The following is a 22,716-nucleotide window of genomic DNA, read 5'->3' on the forward strand; positions in this document are numbered from 1 at the left end:
CAGGCCATATCAGAGAGCACAGGAGGGAAATACACTGATTCAACAAGCCAAGCTCATGCAGATTGCTTACCTGAGCTAAAAGGCACAACACAGTGCTTCTTCCTGAGCAGAAGTGCTAGGACCTTAGGACAACTTCTCCTGCTTTATTCTCTTCCTCTACTAAATCTCCTCTCCCTCTTTATTCATCTTGCCCACTTTATTCCATTACCCATTTGATGTAATAAGTCTAACCTCAGTTAAATGATACCTCCTATAAACTCAGGTCCCCACTGTGATTTTGTAAAGCTATTGGTGAGCTAACCAATGTCCCTTCAAATGTAAGATTCATTCTCCTTTCCAAGGACTTATATGAAATTTAATAGATTCTTTCCATAAATGGATCTAATATTCACATATATACTGGGGAGATTATATTCTTTACAGACTTTTTTTTGGATTTGACCATATTTGCAAAATTACCTGTAAAAGTGAGAAGTACTTCTAGATGGAGGTGTCTCGGTTGAAGGCATTTCTATTTCCTTGTTTGTAGTTGCCTGTACTCTGCTAATAATCCTGTCTACACAGTTCTCATTCATACTTCCTATTTTTTTTTTAACTTTTAATGCTTATTTTTGAGAGAGAGACAAAGTGCAAGCAGGGGAGAAGCAGGCTCCAGGCTCTGAGCTGTCAGCACAGAGCCCGGCATGGGACTTGAACCCACGAACTGTAAGACCATGACTTGAGCTGAAGTCGGATGCTTGACTGACTGAGCCACCCAGGCATCCTTCCTACTTCCTATTTATGCCTGGAATATTCTGTTAGTGCCAGAGTAGATGAAGGATAGCACTCCTATTGTTTTTCGTTTTTCTTTTTTTCTTTTGGAGCTATCTTTGCCTTTTCACTCATCCTATACTATGCTTCTATCTCTGCCTGAAGACCAAGGTTGATTCCAATACAAATCATACTTTCCATAAAAGCCAGAGGAGATGGGGGCAGGGCTGAGCAGCAAGGTATTAAGTAACAATCATTTTCTCCATTTCCACAACATGCTGCTCTTGCAAAGGAATCATGTAATGCATCATCTCTGTGGCTTTTAGGTCCTCTATACCCTGGTTTAGTCAAATTGAAAAGTACATGAATTCCTGGGCCCATTATCAAGAAGTTGCCTACAGCCTAAAGAAGTCAGTACACTACTATTTCAAAAAGTGAACCGAGAAGGTTTACTACAAGAAACTCAGTATCAAGATGCCTTAATGGGACACCTAGACAGAGACTCAACAGGGAGCACCTAAGGGATTACAGTGACCCAAAGGACTCTATGAGTTTATTCAATCATCATTACATGTGCATAGTATACATTTATCAGCCTTTAAAAAATACACACAGGAGATTTTTGGCTATATGAACATTTTCTACTGCCTTTTATGCTGATGGAGGTAGATCTTTGCTTTGTAAAAACTGATTTTTAAAAAGTCTAACCTCATTTGAAATAGCATTTTACACACAACTCACATTTATGATGATGGTTTGTATAGCCACTTTGAAAATGCCAGACACTTCTTTCAACTTGTTACTAGTTACCATGATACATTCACAGGTAAAAAAGAAAACATGTCAAATATAATAGACTACATTTTCAATTCAGAGTAAGTCACTGCAGTGTGTAGTTTGATAAATTTGAGGTATATACTACTGTGAGTTAGCATGTCCATGTGACACAACATTTGCCAACAACTCGGGGAATGATAACACAACCAAATTTTAATCACACTTCTTAGATCAACTCTTTATTTTCTTAGTTGTCCTTGGGCATTATGACTGTGCCACTCAGTTTTAGATCTCTTTATCATTTATTATTTTCCATTCATTTGGGATAAATAAAATTTATTTTAAAGAAAGCAAAATAGAGCTAGTCTTGAATTAACAGTACTGTACAAAATGCCCCTCAGTAGTAAAGATAGGTTTCTTCTTAAGCATTTAATATTTAGAAACAAGTATTCTTATCCTCAGTTACTTTATGTATCTCCCCAGTAAGAAACTCAACTTGGCCAGTGACATTTAGTATAGGTAATATTTTAAAAGAAACTAATTTTTATCTCACTTTGTTTCTTTCCCTCTCACCATCCTCCTTTCTTCACTTTCTTCATATAGACACAAATCAATAGGAAAATACAGAATAAGTTTGTTATTTCCCAATAGAATGAATGATGTGACATCCATCCATCGATCCATCCATTCACTTTTATAAGATGAGAAACTGAATTCTTGACAGATAGGTATCATTAAAAATAATAAACTCTTAATCCCCCACAATGGTAGATATTCTTATAAGACTATAGTGTTTCCAAAATTTGAAGATGAATTACTTGTTTTCTCTTGTCTATTCCACCTCAGATTTGCAAAACAAACTTTATTTCCTTTCCAGACTTCTGTTTGGTGACTCTCAATAATATTACAATTAAAAAGCAGGATAAACAAAACTTTTCTAAATAAAGTGACATTCATCTCTGAAAGCATTTATCAGTCGGCCAAAATGCTTTCAGTAAATACTATCTTATGGACAAGATGAGCCCTGCTTCTTACCTGGTGTTTGAAAATTAAGGCGCCTCAGTTCTACTGGGTCTGTTGGATGGTGTGAAGGGACCTCCTTACTGTTGGGTATGCTGCTCTTTCTAGAGTCAGACTCTGCCCTCTTCCTGTAGGGAGAAAAATTTTTTTAAAATGTAAGAATACAATAAAAAAACAATTGAAACGTTTAAAAAGCTCCCAACTTTCTGTTTTACAACCATCTGACAGGTCAGTTTTGTGACCCTGTTCAGGTTGCTTTACCTCTCTTGGCCTAGACCATTTCCTCAAGTCTAAAATATTTGCTTAAGTGAATGATCTCAAAGTCCCCCTTCAGCTCTAGAATTGAATTCTTCACTGCCTCTGCCATTAGGCATTAAGGGGGTGTTGGAGAGATATGCTTGAATCCTGATGGCTACAAAGTGGGTCTGCACTGAATTTTCCCATATGACAGACAGATGCAGTAAGTGTGTTCTAAGATTCCAAGCTAGCACCTAGAAGGAGAATTAGCACTACACAAGACCAACATCCCCTTTCTCTTTCAAATTAAAAGAAAGAAAAATAGTGTTGGCTGCTTATGATGTTAAGCTGTGATTAATATTTCATTAATGAAAGTCAATCACAGAAAGATCAGAGAAAAAGTAATTTCACCTACTGGGTAGTCTCACTCTTCCAATGATCATTCATGGCATATGTGAACCATTAATAATGCCTTGTTATAAGTAATTCTTCACACAATGCATTTCATCCTTGTTTTAATTACTATCTACTAGTTTTATTAAATAACTTTGTTTAGGGTGTGATAATGTAATAGTAACAAATGTCTATGTAAGGAACATCAGGTTTTTCTTCATAAGATTTCTTATTCATTTTTTTCAAACCTTCCAAAACGCAGAGTGCTGCCTAAGTATTTTCTTTAAGGTTAAATTAGATTAAAAACTCAAGAAATGGAGACCTTTTCAAGCAGTGCTTTATTCTGTATTTATTCAAATACTGACTCCAGCAATCTCCAGGCTACAGTCGTAATCCTTGTGTCCACCCCTGTTTAAAACAAAGACATTCTTTTTTGGGGAAAGGGGCACAGCGGTGCTCAGGAACACTCCCTTGTTTTTCTGATATGACTGTCTCACAGCTCATTAGTGTTGCTGTGGCAATGGGATCCCATTGAGTGCCACCCAGGTCGTTCCATGGTAAGCCAGAGGGCTCCTGTTAAATAGCCTTTCTTTCCATCTCTGCTCATCTGTATAAAATAAAACTAACCGGGGGATGAAGGGAAGATTGATGCAAAAGGAAAGCACACTTGATTTGCTCAAGTGCAATGCCTTCGGCAAAAGTGTGTTAATGGAATGAATTTTCTTGGGTGAGTTCTGTTAGACACCTTGCTCTCTCAGAACCTTGGATTAACCTGTCTCAGGATTTCCTGTTTCTACCTGAAGGTGTCAGGTATAGCCTAAGGACAGAATGCATTGCCAAGCTATGCCACGAATCAGAGGTGAGCACTGAATGTCAGGTGTGCCAAATGTACTGGCAGTTCCAGTTGTATGGAGTGGAAAATGAGAAACAAAGTAAAAGCAGAGCTGAGGGCTGACAAGAAAGATGTGAGAAGAAAGAGAAAGAGTGGCTCAAAAGACCATGTGAAAGAAGGACATGGTGACCAGTTTCAGAATGGAAAATGCCACTATGATTAGGCTGTGGCTATATGACTCATAGAGATTCATTTTACCACCAAAGGTATAGAAGCTAAATGGGCTCATGAAATGCCATGGACTGCTAGTCAGTCAGTCCCATGTGTAACAATCATACACTTGGCCTTCTCAATTCAAGGGACCCAGTGGCCCTCCTTAAACTTCTTTTGTTCCAAATGAGCTGGCACAGATGCATCTCTTTACTGATGTGCCAGACATAATGATTAAACCCTGAATTTTTATCCTTTCTCAAAGTGGCCCCACTGTCTTTCTTGCGGGATTATGGGGCCAGATGTAGAAATACCTGGGCAAGGAAACTGGGTCACTCTTGCAGGTACTGTGGAACATGCTCCTTATCTTTTCACTGAGGCCAAGCTGAGTGACACTGAGACAAAGGGACAGAAGAGAATACTCTCTAAAGAAATTTAGTCTGTTTCTCTGGCGCCAGGAAAGGTGAATGTCACATCTTGTTGCCCAGATGAATCTCAGAAAACCCAAAGCTTGGGACTAAAACTGCCATGTATAGTTGTGACAAAGTTGGGGGGGGGGTCCTGACATTTAATAACTAACTTTTCCCTGACTTTATCTGTTCAAATAAATTACTTCCATGATCTCAGACTCAAAAATCCTATAGCCATCTCAGAAAACCAGCTATTTAAATTTCTTTTTTGCTTAGTTTAGTTCTGGTGATCACAACGTGGGTATTGGCTGCCCACACTTTCATCACATTATTTTTAAACACAAATGTGCTAAAATGGTTGTTTTCTAACAGAAAGGATTTCTAAGAAATGTTTGCAAGATGAAGAGTTTGGTCATCATTGGTAATAATGATAAATAGCTTTAAAAATAGAATTTACTGCCATAAAGGATTAACTAGCATATGAGGGTCTAAATCAGGCCCAACAGGAACGTCTGTGGTCATATTTTTCCCGATAGGTTTTCAGAAGTCTCATTATTCACATTTTCATTTTCAACTAGAAAAAAGTGAAGAATAGTGACTACAAGCATATTTGAATTTTGCCTTGCTATTTTATTTTTCCTGTTAAGATTATAAAGTCCTGTTATAAGCTTATTTTCTGCAGAGAGAAATATGTACTACATGCAGGAGGTATATGGGTGAAAAGGAAATGCAAGATCACATGACATTTCAGATATGGTGGAAACAGCATCATGAAAATATGTGGTGGTTTGGGATGGGAACCACATATAACAAAGATGCTACTTTGTGGTCTAAGGGTTTTTTTTATCTTCACTTAATTTCACCTTGGTCTAAGGATGAGATATGAATCTACTTACTTAGAACAAAGATATTCTGATATATGGGCAAAGGCTTTTGGAAGAAAGATGCATCTATCTGAAATCCCTACTTTGGCTGAAAAACAAAACGTATTTTGCATGTGTTTTTAGGTGGATTAATGAAAACCAGTGATATTAAAAATAATTTTTAAAAAAAGATACCCTACAGAAGTACTAAGTTACCTATGAGTAGAAGTGTAATGTAGCTTACTGACCAGTATTAAGTGATTTGGGGAAAATGATACAGCCATGGTTCTCAAACTTTAGCATGCATCTGAATCCCCTGGAAGGGATTACTAAACTATAGACTGTTGCACTCACACCTAGAGTTTCCGATTCACTAGGTCTGGGGTAGGTAGTCTAAGAATTTGTATTTCTCTCAAGTTTCCAGGTGAAGCTAATGATTCTGCTGCTGGTCCAGGTAACACTCATTGGGAACTAAGTGGAATATAGAACTGGGAGGACTAGACAACTGAGATGAGCACTGAGATCGTTTTCTTAGTTTAAGTTTCATCAGAAGTTTCTACCTGTCAATATAGATATGAAGATAGACATACATATAGATATGTTAGAAAAGTAGGTTTGATTGGACCAGTCCTTCAATAATCACACAGATAGCTAGTGCTATTATTATTATTATTCCTCCTCCTCCTACTACTATTGCTGCTGCTGCTGCTGCTGTTATTATTTGAGTCTGGAAAGCATGGAAATAATTTGGAATGATGTCAGAATTTTCACAAATGCATGGCCGTCAATATTTACAGGATATTAAAATACCATTAGTGCTCTTGTATTGGGAGGTGACCTCAGATCAAACTTAAAAGCCAATCTTAAGTAAAAACAAACAAAACAAAACAAATGTCTTAATGGAACACCTCACATTTCTTTTCTGTAGACACATTAACACATACAAATGCTCATACAAAATGCAGACTGGTTTCATTACCTTCTAAATTTGGCTTTACATAAAGATAATTTGTTATTTATATTTATATAGAGAAACTAATTTATTTCCCTCAGAATCATTTCAGTACCAATATTTTAATATTTTATATATCTAGGCTTTGTCCATCTTCCACCTGCCCGGTGACGCCTTTTATATCCAACCTCCACCCTCACCCCCTCAATACTTCCAATGGCTACCAGTGTCTTACTGAGCATTAAAGGGATTTGTTCTCTATTCCTCACCTGTCAGGTTTACTGCTCCATTTTAATGCAGCAAAAAAAGAAAAAGAAAGGCTCAATGTTAGTTGGCCAATGGTAACAAGAGTAACTATGACAACGAAGATTTAAGAAAAACTGCTCATAAGCAGGGCACATTAACTGACACACATTAGGAAATGACAGTGTATCAAAACATTTAAAGGACTCTAATTATGAGTTGAATGGAGGATATGAGGGTATGTAACTAAATAAAGCATTTTGTGCACATGTTAATGTCACATTCGCTTATATCTACCAAGCTACAAAATATTGCCACAATTAATTATATCCCAGAAAGTGATGATAGAGATATAATCTGATTTTTATAAAACATGCCATGAGGAAACTACTAATGTACTTAATGGAAATACAACATAATTCCATGTAAGAAATGTGTTCATCTAAAACAAAGTCTTAAGAGGTGTGTTATTTCTTTAATGATATAAGGTATCTGCAAATCCACTGAACTGCACAAAAATGTGCACAATGGTAGAATACACTATGAGGTAATAAAGTGGCAAAAATGATTTCTTCAAACTCCTTTTGACGAGTAAGGTTATTATAAATCTTTTCTCCAATAAAAGATCAAATACATTTTCAGTTTTGGAAAAAGTAATACTCATCATTATAAATCTACAGAGCATGACCCATATATATCACTGGGCTAATCTTGAAAGTATTTTATTACCAGCCATTGACATGACAGATATTTTCCCAGTCAAAGAGGTGCTCCTGTCTGTGAACACATCTAACTCATGCTCATGTGATAATATGTAGATTGTTTAGATAACTATGTTCTTTATGCAGAGAGCATAACTATTACCTGAAAAGAATTAATCTGAACAATCTCAACAGTGAGGCAAATTTCAGAGTTTTTAATGAGTTCTCAAATGCAAAATAGAGAACTGAGTCTACCTGAATGTCAATGAAATATATACCCAAGTTGCTAAAGTATCTAGCTTAGAGATAATCCAGTCTATCTCCTTTCAAAAATACAAAACCCACATTTAAATTTTACAAACACACACATACAAGGTGAATAATGAAAATGATATCAAAAATACTGTTTTTTTTATTCTTAATTTTAAAATGATTTACCTAGTGTTGTGGGTCTTAAAAATCCTATGTATATATGTTTCTAACTTCCTTGGTTTTAATCAAGGAGATCTTTAGTGAATCATCATAGGATAATCTGTTTCTTTGGATGGAAGAGAACTACTTAGTGAATTATCAGTTTTGTATATTAAAATGTTAAATAATCTGATGAACAAATGCATAGCTAGTGCGTGATTCACCCCTCTTCCACAGAAATGTCAGACTCACCACACACCCAGGTACATATTTGGTGCAAGTATCTAAGTTTGAAGGCTTTGGAAGCTTATAAATTTAAATTATAGGCTGAGGATTTTATTAAAGCTCTTGCCAGTCAAGATGAAGGTGATATTGCATGATGGAGTAAATAAGTGGAGGGGATTGAGTTTGGAATTTGTTTAATGACATTGATTTGTATAAATTTGATTACTCAATATTCCTCTGTGCCATGCACTTTACTAGGCATAAGGGCTAAGTGTAAGGAAATGACAGCATCCTTGACCTCTAGTTTAGAGGTGGAAAGAAAGACAAGAAAATGGGAAAATCTAGTAATGTGGTAGGTTCTGTAACATTAGATAAGTGGAAAGTGCTTTAACAGCATAGACAATAGAACCCTAGGGCAGCCTGAACTGGTAGAGAGAATAGAGCAAGAAGCAGGCACCCAGAAAAGCTTTTCGTTTAGGTGGGCATCTTAGTTTACTACTAAAGGATGTTTTAGAGTCAGTTAGGCCAAGAGGAGAGGCTGGGGAGACAGAGGAAAGGTGTTTCAGGTATATGGAAGGATCTACTCAAAGGCCAGAAGGCAGAAACAATTGGACAATCAATTGTCCAGTGTGGTTGGGCATGGCAGCATATATCTCCATAGCATCTCAAAATATCCTGATCTGTATTTCTTTCTTTGATTACATCTTGGAAATATGTAAAGTTGATACAAAAAGAGAAGACTAACAAAGCACAGACTACAGAGAGCAATCTTGGATCTACAGGAAAAGCTTGAAAAGCTAAGGCCTGTGTTTTAGTCTCATCTATTCCACGGCCTTCATACATGAACATCTTCAGGTGGGAATGGAAAAGATTTCCTTGGTCTATAGTATCTATTTAGGTTAGACTATTTCTATTTAAGGATATTAGTTTCGTCTAGATAGTGCCTGAGATCTTTACAAGCTCCTAATCCATATTTTCTTTTTTTCCATGGTACATAGTAAATACTCCTCATTCATCTTGAAATGCTTTTCCATAGAGTCAGGTTAACATTTTATTTTAAGTATCTTCTATATAAGTAATTCCTGGACTGTTCTAACACTAATAACTAAAAAGCCTTACACATGTAACAAGTGTACAGGGTAGAGGGAGATCTAAGAGTGTTCATTTGCTTTTTCTTTTCTTTTCTTTTTTTGTGGGGTGGATGAATGAAGGGCAACCTGGAGTCATATTAAAAAAAAACATACACATACTGGACGCAGAAATAATATAGCAATAGAACTATTAGGTGGTGTTTTAGGTTCTCAGATTATAGAGCATTATTAAAAGGTCCAATTATCTAGTCTACCCACTTACTTTATAAGTGAGGCAACTGAGGCCCAGAGTGTTAGCATGACTTTCTATCACAATTAGCTACCTACTCACAGAGCTGGAACTTAAGTTTCCTGATTCCTGATTTTCTGATTAGTGTTTTTTTAAACCTTGATACCATCTTATCTCTGTAATTTACATTTTGAAATATTGCATATATCACATATGGACAACAAAATAAAAAAAATAGGGCAAAATAATCCATAACACTAAAGACCTACCAAATATATTTTAATTTTCTGATGGTTCAGTGGGTATTGTAGGGTCCTTACAAAGCCTCAGTTGATGTTGTTTTGTCATTGATTATCAATGTATTATAGGTTTACAAATTACTAGATTAAAAATAAAGTAAAATAAATACAATGCGAGATAAAAGAGTGTAATGGTTCCACATTAACATAATTAATAGGAATAAGTCTCAGTCTTCTCACACAGATCTATAAAATATTCTTCTTTATATGGACAAACCATCCATAGCTATAGACCTACTCTTAAGGCAAGTAGTTTTGTAAGCAGGTGTATGTGATTAGGTGGAATTATCAAGATAATGTGAGTTGATAATATTTAATATTAATAATGATAATAATAATTGTATATTCAATTCTGAGTCATTACCAACAACCTATGTGTAAAATGAAAGGCAGCCAAAAAGAGGGATGAAGTATTTATTATATAATTAACTTTGTTCAGAATCCAAGCTATAAAAGACACTATTCATTGCCTGCAGAAGATTTCCTCTTGAACTGCCTCATGATAATCAAGAAGGACATTGTTGGGTCTACTTGAATTTCAAGTCAGGAATGTTCTTTACTGCTGAAGCAAGCATTTCTATTTCAGAAACGCTTCATGGGCCTTCAGATGGTTAGCTAAATATACTTGGCATTCGAGGATGTGTGCATTTCCCAACAATTGCATTAGACGATGCTTACATATGCACACACTAAAATGCAACTCTATTTTAACAGAGTCATAAAATCTTTAAATGTGATGCCTTTTTTTGAAGGATTATAAAAAAATATATAACCGAGCTGAATTTTTCTTCAAGCACATGCACATGCGCAAAGGAACAGTTAATTACAGATCTTTAAAAAATTATCAAGGTTATAATCCTATTTCTTCATATTTACATAACTCACAAATGCCCTGCACATTTCTGTTAAGTGACATGATAATGATAGCCAGATATAGCAGAATGAAACACAACTTAAAAAAAATAAGGCAAGCATTTTGTCCATTTTGAATAATCACAAAATGTCATGTGCCATGATCTAGAAATGCAACCATAAACAAGCACTTTCTGATCTGACTCTTACAGTAAGATTTAGCCACCTAAATAAATATCACAGAAAGCAATGATAATTCTACTTTTAATCTTTTATTATTGTATTATCTTCTGGTAATAAGTGTAGCACATGAGCAGCAAAGGATACCAGTTCCTGTTTGGACTCACTCAGGATGTTATTGTTCAGGGCATGTGGGTAGCTTGTGCTCTCTGTGCTTACTTCTTACACAAGAGAAGCAATTAAATATACACTGATACAATATGGATTGGAATGGAGAGACTGAAACCATTATCTATGAGGAGAGATTGGCCTTCAGTTACCTGTCTTTTAAGCTATTTTATAGCATGGATAACGGAGTGATGGCAGTGATCAGGAAACCAAATAATGATGGGTATTTCTTTCTTTCTTTCTAACTCTAAAATAGAATAGGCAATTTAATAGGTTATGGTTATGAATTTCTTTAGTTTTCTTTAGTTTAGTTTTTTCTTTTCAATGCTCTCTTCACACTGAAATAGAATACAGTCTCATAAGAGAAAGTTGCAAAGGACAAGTGTCTTGAAGGATATTTTTTTGAGTTGAGAAGAGGTTATAAAAAAAAAAAAAAGATTATTCCAGGAACATAAGAACATACTTAACAGAAGAATAAAGGTAGAAATAATTAATGTAAACCCAGTGAAGGGAGCCAGATAAATAGGATAAAGATATAATGGAAGTAAGATTATCAGATTAAGTATGTCAGCAAGAATCAAAATGAAGACATTCTCATTTGATTTTGCAAGTCAAGGTTATGAGAGGGGAGAAAGAGAGGGAGAGAGACAGAGGGACTACTTTATAGTACAGGGAAGTGGTCATCTTCACAGGAGCGTTCTTAAAGGTGATACACCACAAAGAAAAATGGGAACATAGGTTAAAGTTTCATAAAAATAAAATTTGGATTGGAAAAAAATAAAAAGTGACACAAAGGAAGATAATTTAGAATTTAGTCAGTCTACATGTTTATGAGTTTGCATTATATATGTTAATACTTACAATTTTATATATTTTGGTATTATATATATTTATTAACTTTTTACCATTTATTTATTTTTGATAGACAGAGCACAAGAGGGGGAGGGGCAGAGAGAGAAGGAGACACAGAATCTGAAGCAGGCTCCAGGCTCCGGCTCCCGGCTCCAGGCTCCCGGCTGTCAGTGCAGAGCCCAATGCTGGGCTGGAACTCACAAACCGCGAGATCATGACCCGAGCCAAGTTGGATGCTTAACCGACTGAGCCACCCAGGCACCCAGGTATTACATATTTTTTTTAAGTCTGGAAGGATTTAGGGAAATAATTACTAATGTCCTCTTTGCAACTGACTAGGCAATGACTGGGGGGAAAAAATCTTGGTTACCGTAATAGAGGCAGAAATAGAATTGAAAAAGAGTGGAAGATCAGAAACTATGGAGTAGATGTGGATTCTTTGCATCCTAATTGTAGTGAAAAGACACTAAATCAGATCAGTACTTGGGAGTAGAAGGACTGAGGTTTTACTTTTAGTTTTTTAAAGGAAAATGGTACCTCACATTCCTTATTGGATACAATTGAGAATTAACTATTGGAACAAAGGTTATAGAAAACAGAAGAAAAAAAATTCATTCTCTTCCTTATTTTTCCTTGTTTTGTCTTTAAATTTTAGCAACTTTCAGGGTTTTGAGAAATAGCTACAGGAAAAAATTTTAGCTCAGGTGCCCATTAGACTTATGAAATGGACATAAATGTGCAAATTTGTAATATTATTTGTAAAACCATGTTGAAATTGAACAATTAATCCACAGGAATCTACCCCCAAAAACAAAAACACACTGTATACACTGTATGTTAGCCAACTTGACAATAAATATATTAAAATAAAAAAGAAAAAGTAAATTAGAAAAAATAAAATTCATTTGAATCCCAAAGAGCAAAAAAAAAAAAAAAAAAAAAAAAAAAAAAAGAGCAATTAATCATCTAAAGCAATTAAATACAAGCTTGGAATTATCTGCCTATGAATGTACTCATGTTTCAAAAGCCATACAAAGTGCTCCTAATGCATAAAGTAGCTGAGAAGACTGAGGCTAGGATCCATGAATGCTGGGCAACAAAATCTATATCACACACTGAATGAGATTTTAAAAAGTGCAATCTTTACATTTTGTTCTAATCTAATGAAAGCATTTTGCAGTGATTACGGGGGCTACACTGAAGTATTTCATTAACAGCAACCAGCCACATAATGTCCATAGAAGAATTACCAAGATTGTAATATAAATATTGGGCAAACCTACCTTTTATAAAGAAGGATAGCTATGACAATGCAGATGATAAAGACCACTGCAAGGACTGGACCTACAACCCAGATCAAGCCTTCTTCTTCATCTGTGATTGGCTGTGGATCCAAATCCATTGACACAACGGGGTCAGAGTAGGGACTGGTTGCATACATCTTCTGAGGAAAAACAGAGTCTGTTACTTATAAACTAATGGCTTTCTAGTGTATATCTTTAGCATTAGAAGAAGCAAAAATTTAGAACTTAGGATTTGATGTTAAGTGTGTGAAATAACATCAGTAAAAGAAGGAGGGAGGGAAAGGGATGAGAGAAGAGGTGGGAGATGAGGAAAGAGGAAAAAGTAAAGAGGTCTTGCAACCTAAATTTCCTTGCAGAGTGAAGTATTTTATAATAAAATCATTTTTGATGGTATAAATTAGTCTGCAGACACATCTTCATTGGGATCTATAGATGGCATATTAAATGGTCTTACCAAGTATAAAGTACCAGCAATTAACTGCTCATAAAATGTTCAGTGAGTATTTACATTGTGCCAAGGTGTTATGTGCTGTGTGAAAATCAACAGAAATATTATAGCTCCAGCACCAAAGCATTATCACCCAGTCAAGGAGACCAAATTTAAAAAGTAAACATTTACAGGGAAAATGTCAGTATTTCAGGAAGGAGAAATGGAGACCTGTAGGTCAAAGGGTACAAAACCTCAGTTATAAGAAGTTCTGAGGACCTAATGTACTGTATGGTGACCATAGTTAATAATACAGTATTATGTACTTGGAAGTTGCTGAGAGTAGATCTTAAGTATTCCTCACCACACACACACACACACACACACACACACACACACACACACAGAGTTATGTGAGATGATAGATACGCTGATTATCTTGTTCTTGGCAATCATCCCACAATGTATATGTGTATCAAAACATCATATTTTACACTTTAAACACATAAAATTATATATTTCAATTTTCCCTCAATGAAGCTGGGAAAAAATAATACTTGCTGAAGGAATTGATTTTGGTTTTATAACATCCTATTTCGTTCTGTCCCATTTCAAGGCTCTTTTAGTATTCTCTTGACTCTGCCCACATGTAGGGGTCCTAGTTTTTCCTTTTCCAACAGAGACCAATCCATAGCCATCGGCTGACCCCCTTTCCTGCCACTAGCCCCTCATCTCTTCTCACTCCAGTACCACCACTGGTCCGTTATCTCATTTGCTAAATCTAATTGTCATTATTCAGTCCCTTCTAGACATCTTTTCTAGATTTGGCACAGTTGACTGAGCCTTCTTTAAAACTCCCTACACTGGTTCTCCTAATTCTGTACTCAACCGGTCCCATCCTAATCTTGCCAACTGATCATGTCCTGCTGAGCTGACAACCTCTGAATTCATCCTGTGTCAGTATGCTTAAGGTTTATTTTCTGCTAGTCTTTCTCTCCCTTATCTGGCAAGGCCATTATTAGCTTTAACTACCAACTTCTATGAAGATTACTACTTGATTAATGTTCGTAAACTCAGAAACTCTGGAAGTCACAGACCTTCATTTTCAATTATTTTGAGAGATTCCTACATTTACCTGCAAGATATGAATCGCATGTGTTATTACCCTGATTCCTAGATATACCGTCCTTCTAACTTGCTAATTTTTCTCACCCTCTACTTAGGAATGAAAACTACTGATATTATTTTGCCAATGACCCTCTAGGTCGATCTACCCTTTTTCCAGTCTCATGGGTACTGTTTTTTTTGGGACCTCATTCATGCCTATCCAAACCAGAGCAAGAGTTTCTTCCTTCCTCTAATATTCTCTACTGCTGCTAGAGTTATTATCCTAAACCACAGCTGTTAAACCTTCAGGAGGCTTTCTGGTGATTCCTAAATAAAACCTAGACATCCTAGCATGTATCTTGAGGGCCTCCATGATTTTGTTTTCAACTTCTGTACCACATACAACATTTTCCATCACAGTGAGCTTCTTGCCACTATTCCCCAATGACTCTATTCTCTCTCTTAACCCTCTCAAAAGTTCCACAACATCTGTCTCCTGAAATCCAACTATTTTCCAAGGCTCCACTTACCTATGGTTTCCAGTGATGTTAACTATCTTTAACTGGAAATAATCAATCATTTCACAAACTATAGGTAAAAACAATTTTAAAAAAATTAGGTAGTCCTTTATTTCTTTTATTTGTCCTTTATTCCTCTTTGAATGGTATTCATCACACTCCATTTTCTGTTTTGTGCATATGCCTTATTTTCTTTAATGAAACTGTAAACTTCTGGAAGGTAGGGATTTGTATACCATTTGTGTTTGGATACTTAAAGCAGCTAGCACAAAACTTTGCACTTAGTGAGTTCCCAGCAAATCTTTGTTAAATAAAATAAAATGTTTGTCTTTTCAAATGGCTGACATTATCAAGGCATGAGAGAATAGTCTCATTTTTCCATGATTAGGAAGTATATTTAATTTTTAAATCCACATTAAAACTTAATTTAAGGCATATATTCTGAATTGAAGTACAACAAGATTAGTAGTCAATCTGGAGGGTATATGCCCCACTAAATGCTTGTATATTGTTCTTCTTTCCCATTTTCCTCACCATTCTTAGGAAAGGGATTGACTATATTTTCAGATTTTCTAATGGGTCATAAGATAAAAATTCAGTACATTTCCAACCTTCTCAGAAGCAGCTAAAAAAAAAGATATGTACAGTGTAAGGACTTGGCAAAGATACTAAATATCGAAGAAACATGATTCTTTATATAAGTATAATTGCTTGTTTTGGTTTATACTTTCCCCTTTCAATTTTGTAGGTCACACTCAAACTGTTTGGCAGACAAAAGTAAACAAAACTCTGTGATTTCAAATTCTTTACCAAGAGGCTTTGAGATAATCATCTTGGTCAGCCAAGATACAAATCTAAACAGAGGTTTCCCAAAGCGCACAGATTTCCAACCCAAATCAGGATACAGAGACATGTGAAAAAGAAAAGGAAAGAGAAGAAAACCATAAAATGATACCAACCTGATGAAAAGCAGCATTTGTTCAATGTGTGGGGGTAATAGCCTTTGGTCATTCTAAACCAGTCCTTTGATATTCTTAATGAGGCAAAAGGAGAGTGGGGAAAGCTCATGTTGTAGGGGGTGGTTATTCTCTCTGTAAAAATTATCAGCCCACCCGGGGAGTGGTTAGGTGCTTAACGACAATTAGTCATAAAAATTTGAGGCTTACAAAGTGACTAAATCAGTGCGAACATTACACTAGTTGGATACAAGTCTTATCTACTTACTAGATGAAGGACTGAAAACATACACAGCATATAAAGAGCAATGTTGAGAAAGATGATGGAGAAAAGGGGCAATTCATATTATGTATTTGGAAAAAGTCCTAATGAAACAGTGAAATGACATACTAAGGGAAGGGGTAGACTCTTCATTCCTGGTAATGCATTTAAACACTAGAAACACCTCGGAGAATTAAAACCAGAGTCTCTGACAGTGGTGTCGTCAGCCTGCAGGGTCTGCTGAGGTTTCTCTTCTTTAGCGAATTCTCTGATCTACCTCAATGGTCTGAATGGGCTTTTCTGAAACATCTTAGAGCTATTTAAAGAAAATTACTTCAAATATCTAAAAGTCATTAAGAACAAGAAAGAGAAAGATGATTTCCAACATTCTATTCCCTTGATGTTCTGCCTTAAAACCTTCAACTAAAAAGAGAAAGCATATCCGTGCATTAAAATTCCAGGGAGCCCTTCACTTTGTTTTCAAATGACATTCTGTGCACAAAGGTAAACCAGGCAGAAAGGCTGCCTTTGTGTTTTGATTTTCCAAGGGGGAATTCCTTCAGCCATTTGAAGAGAAGCCCCATTGCATGTGCTAACACCTGATGTGCAGAAATCTTTGATATATCTCACGCTTCTTATATATGGGAAGTGACTGGCTCCACTGAGCTACCACGCCTGTCAGTTTTAGGCCCTTGTTAGAAAGACACCATTAGAATATGTATATTAAATGTTAATGTGAACCTGCCACTTCAAAATCCACCCTCCCTTCACATCTACAATTTCTCTTCCTCTCTCTTCTTCTCTCTCCTCTTTTTTTTTTAACATTCACAGCAACTGAAGCATAAAACAACATAAGAGCAAGATGAATTACATAAAAGAAGACAACTCATTATTTAAAGTACCTTAGGAATTGTCTGTTTTATTGAATTATTTTCTAACATTCTTGGCTTTTCCCTGATAAAGTCATTGGTAAATTGCTCTAATTAAAGAAGCTGCCTTGTCTTTTCCTAGACAGACCTTCCCTGTGAATCCAGGGAGATATTATGGGCTCACTGGCAGTTACAGGAGAATAAAATATAATCACTCTCAATCAATATTGACATAATATTTCCAATACTTGGAAATATATAGTGTGTTTAACTGTGGAACTTGATCATTCCTCTTGCAATCAAGTGAACTGAGATGAGGAAGGAGACTTTGAGCAGTTAAGGCTATCACGCTCCTAGCTATATGTGTCACCCTCACGGTTTCAAGAACCATGTCCTATCAATTCATTACTTCATATAACCAAAGTCCAGCTAAATTCCATGTCATTAGAGACACAGCCTTGTTTATAACAAAATCCCAAGCAGATTACTCAGCAATGTTTAAAGAGTAGGCAGCCTGTTGCTCCATTTAAGTTAATAATAGCTCATGAGAATTAGGATAGATATATCTACATATCCCCCAAAATAGACATATTCTGGTGAAAATATACAAAAGTACTGAAGGAGATGCCAGCACAATTAACTTACAGACTCTGCATGTTCCATCACAGCTAACACAAAGAAGACATATTCTTGACCACTTTGGAGTTGCTTGTTTGTAAATCCACCATAATGTTTGTCATCCCCCAGGGTGAACTCAGTGGGAAGGACATCAAAGTGAGCAGCAATATATGGCTTTAATTCAACTTCTCTCCCATAACGGATGCTTCTGCGCTTCCTAGATATCTCTTTAAGCAGCTTAAGGAAAAAAAGTGGGAAACAGAAAAAGAAATGTAAACAACAATAACCTAAGACTGTTTAATGGGAGAAATTAATTCAGGACTGAGAACAACTCAAATACAATTTGTCCACATTTCATGTACCATGTCAGCATCACTAACTCTCAGCTCTATCTTTCAAATGTTTGTCTTGCTGTTAAAGTAAGGTGTTAGATTGCTATTGCAAAACACGAGCTATACACACAGGAAAATGAGACCTCATATCACTGTCCACCCTAATGGAATCTTCTCAAAGGGCAACAGTGTCTCAGTGAAAAAAAAAAAAAAAAAAAAAGCTTGATTCACAAAAGCCTGTGAATACCGGCTTTATTTGTTGTTATTTATTAAACAAATAGTAACCTCAGATAAAGCCATAAAATATGATCAATTTTTGGAGAAGTTAGTACCATTTTAGGTTGTTTTGAGTAATGAGATCATTTATATGATACAAATTCCCTCAAGTCAGTAGAAATAGAATCCAATGACCAAGTTTTAACTAACATATTAAATAGACACTGTCACTCATTTAACAATTTTTGGCTTGACGGCTTCTTGAATATGTATTTGGGTTACAATTCCTCACATTTATCGTGACATTAACTTTTCTGGGGCTGATAGCTCCCTGGGGAGGTTGAATTATCCCCCTAGGTGATATAGGCAGGGTAGATAAACATTGTTTAGTGTTACCCTGAAGAAAACAAACACACACATGCACACAAAAATCTTTCATGTATCTCTAAAAGAAAAAAAAAAACAAAAGGAGAAATCATGTTTTGATATTCCTATTTTGCATTCACCCTTTTATTAGCAACTCATGTTAATGATATTTTATGACATTTTTGACAAGTGATGTTGAAGTTAGCTTTGTCTTCTTCCATTGAATATTGGTATTTCACAGGGCTTAATGGGGAAAAATGTTTACAGCAGTCTGCGATGCCTTTTTGGAATGAAACTTGTCTTCAGCTTAATAAATAAAATTAAGATACTAATGTAAACATCATGGCAAAATTATTTGCTACTCTTGTTTTCATAAATGGAAATGGTAAAGAAAAAAAACAAAGTAGTGATATCTGTTTAGCAAAAGGAGACCCTGGCACTTTCAAGGCCAGGCTTCTGTGATAATAATCTTTGCAGACTCCACACATGGCAAACATCAAATCCTTATATTAGAAACCTGATGGTTCCCTACGTAAGATTTGTAAATGTGCTCAGCTGGTCAACATGTAACTTAAACATGTGAACACTCTTTTGGTTATATAGATAATCGGTGCCAATGTTATTTTTGAATTTAAGTTATTGTGCTCTAATTAATTTTCTTTAAATTTGAGTTTATCGATACAGTTAAAATTATGTGAAATGTAAGCTCTTTTATAAAAACCACAATGGACTGGGCATCACCTGTGGGCAAATGTGGATTATCTGATGATAAATTCAGGTAGGCTGATCAATTATGCAACAATGAAGTAGTAATAAAACAAGGCCAGAAACTTAGTACTATCTTTCAATCCTGTGTCAAGTTTAGGTTTACTTATAATAATGCTAATGACAATGATAGCTAATATTTATTAAGCACTTAGTGCCAAGCACTGTTCTCAAAAGCCTAAATATTTATCAGTTAATTTGCTCCTTATAATAAACCTTATAAACTAGGTTACTATTATATTCCCATTTTATAAATGAGGTAACTAAGGCGTAACAGAAAGTGGCAATATATAATTTGATCAACTGGTGAAATAAAATGAAATTACATGTAAAAGATTTTTTTCAACTATATTTTTGTTCACTTAATGGTTGCACAGTATCAAGAAAACACAAATGCAACATTTAAGCTAAATTGATAACCTAAATTGTTTTAACTCAGTCTATTCTTCAACGTATGCAACTTTTGTGAATCTGCTCTCATTAATGCAGATGAATATGTACTTAGATTCCCTTTACCTGGATTCTTTTAACATGTTATTTTTTAAAAATTCTAATGCCAAATATTTAATATTATACTGGAAGAGTCATTACGAAGGTTATTATTGCTATGCAGTAAATGATGGACCATTACTTTAAGAAGGACAAATGTACCGCAGATGAGCAGAACAGCTTTTTGAAGTTGGTTAATCAGAAACATTTACCATCAGTTGTTTATGTGACTGTGTCCCCTCTTCCACTTCACTGATCAAACCCTACCTTGATTTTATTCATATTTCAGATATATGAAACTGTCATAATTCATCCGTATCACTGTCATCCCCATGAGTACCTTTTGTTAAGGTTTCTTTAGAAGACTTAGGGAAAGCACTTTAGAATAAAATATTTGGGTTTTTGGTGCTCCTTAGATCCAATGCAGCTATTCATTAAGGTCAAAACTGGAATATCAACTCTGCCCCTGTAGGTTGCTCTAATCTCTGCAGGACGCTTCCTGCGTTATTCTTTAAATTGGTCAAGTGTGCTCAGAGGACACCAAAGTTGCCCAGTATGTTGAAGTTATAACCACCAATGACCACATTATTTAGCAGCAAGCCTTTGAACTACAATGCAATGAAAAAATTATGATATATTATAAGTCCTGCCCTGAATAAAATATAACTAATATTTTATGAGTCATTCTGTCCAAAATTCAGTTTGACTATCAATGTCTGCTCTGCCCAGTCTGACCTTGACAACAGAAGTTCCAGTACGTGAATTTATTATGTGGAGATTATCCCCACACAAAGGATAAATGAGCTCAGAAGATAATATTGAGAGTCACTCTGTTTAGGAAGCCTCTTTCCATTTTTTATGGTCCTAAATGTGAGGCATACATGCAGAAATCCCCTTAGGCCACCATTTGATTCAATGATACAGTTTCAATGATTTGAATTATAGGCCTTTCTAAAAAATCACTTGGTCAAATACATTTAAGAGAGGAACACTGCATTGTCAAAGCTGGCAGTACCAAGCTATAGATAAAATTACAACAATGCTTTTATTATCCATGATAGGGGGGAAAATGTCTGTAGGGATCAGAAACTGGATGAGTAAGCATAAAGTGAGGCCATAGCCTACTTTCATTTGTTCCCCTACACAATAGTTACAAAATGTATTGGAGGTAATTCCAGAAGATATATCAAGGGATTCAGTTTTTTATCAGAAATAATTTTCATTTTCCAGTCAATGCATATCTTATTTCTTCCACCATTAATTCTACAATGTGGTCTCAATTATATCAGTAAGAAAAGTGGGAAACAACCCATCCTGACCCCAAAATTTTGAATTAATAAATGTTCTTTATCAAACTATTATACAGATTAATGCACCACAACTTGTGGGATGATTAAAATGACCCTTTGTTATGGGAATCAGCAGCACAGACCCATAGAATTTAATTGCAGGAAAGTTCAATGTCATATAGTTCTATACTTTAATCCATTAGCATTGCTGTGCATTTTGGAGGTTAAAACCTGGCTATAAAAGAGAATCAGCTTCCTATTACTAGCAAATGGTTCTGCTTCTAAGGAAAGCTTATTACTTAAAAGTATTTGACATCATTTTTGGATTGGATCTTAATTTCTTTTTTTTTTTAAACAGGAAGAAACATTCATAGATTGTACAAGTTACCTCTGCATTTTAAATCCAATTCCAATTGAATTCAGTAATTTATTAGAAAGCTGATTAAATAATGAGTAACAATATAGTAATAATAATCTCAAGATTAACTGATAGTTGCAAGTAGGTGCATGCCTTGTTCAAATGTTTAGAAAAGACCAACTGACATTTTGCATATGCAGATGGAGCAAGACTATTCCTCTAATATAGAAAAACAAATTTGTTCCTTCCTTACCAACAACAAAAAAAATATATAACGTAAATTACTTGACATTATTGAAATGGTATCTCATTTTACACCCCTCCAATGTTTATCTAATCATTAAGCAGTGACATAAAAGCATAGTCCTAACCTTGAACTCATCTCCCGTTCTGAACTTGATCAAATTTAATTCAGATAAATGAAGTCGGTGATGATGAACCATATGTCTAGAGAGGACATATGTCTGCCAAAAGAAGTTAACAGCCTTTATCTGTCAGATCACAGTCTCCTCAGTGCTGACATGTATGAAATAAACACCACTTCCCTGTAATGCAACTAAGAAATTTCTGCTTTCTCTTGCTCTGTTTGCACTAATTCAAGGTAGAGAAAATACCTGGAAATAACAAGTTTGGCTATAAGATGGGTCTACTGTAAATAAACCCAACAAATTAAAATCTTATATGTTCCCAAGTGGGGCCCTTTTAATTTGCCTTCTGAAGTGATTCAAACCAGACTCATGTTAAAATAGCAGTCTTTCCTATATTTGACTGAATTGCAGACATTAACATGCTTGGCCCTCTAAGAATATGGCCTAACACTTCTGATCACAGTTTTCCCATCTAAATAAAATAAGGTAATATTAGGTATGTAATAATTTCCAAAAAAAAAACCCAAAAACAAATGTTCTTTTTGCAAAAAGAGTACTAATTAAAATGTACCTACTGTTGTAAGATTTCAAAAATTAAAATCATACTATTTAGTGTTTGCTCTGTATTTTTGTTCTATATTTCTTGCTTGGCTCAAAATTTTATGATGTGTTTTGTTTGTCTCTGCACTTAAATGCATTTTTGATTCTGAAATTCTACAAAATATAGAATAAGGCAAACATGTGCTAACCAGCACAATTCTGTGAGAAACTGGTGAA

The 22,716-nt window shown here is 35.3% G+C and overlaps 1 protein-coding gene across 34 annotated transcripts in view; it reads right to left on the reverse strand.

Moving 5' to 3' along the window:
* Positions 1 to 22,716, reverse strand: part of PTPRD (protein tyrosine phosphatase receptor type D) — a 1,372,973-nt gene that overhangs the window by 122,286 nt on the left and 1,227,971 nt on the right. For 17 of the 34 annotated variants that reach the window (XM_078436828.2, XM_078436827.2, XM_078436819.2 and 14 more), the window contains 4 exons: positions 17,784 to 17,993; positions 12,979 to 13,139; positions 6,714 to 6,728; positions 2,563 to 2,675 (listed from right to left, as the gene is read on the reverse strand). In XM_078436828.2, coding sequence (XP_078292954.2) covers positions 2,563 to 2,675; positions 6,714 to 6,728; positions 12,979 to 13,139; positions 17,784 to 17,993 — 499 coding nt within the window. The remainder of the gene's footprint in view (positions 1 to 2,562; positions 2,676 to 6,713; positions 6,729 to 12,978; positions 13,140 to 17,783; positions 17,994 to 22,716) is intronic. The other 17 variants (XM_078436832.2, XM_078436835.2, XM_078436822.2 and 14 more) reach the window with 5 other exon arrangements.

The sequence above is a fragment of the Panthera onca genome, chromosome D4, assembly GCF_046562875.1.
Source record: "Panthera onca isolate mPanOnc1 chromosome D4, mPanOnc1 haplotype 2, whole genome shotgun sequence".
NCBI classification, from domain to species: Eukaryota; Metazoa; Chordata; class Mammalia; order Carnivora; family Felidae; genus Panthera; species Panthera onca.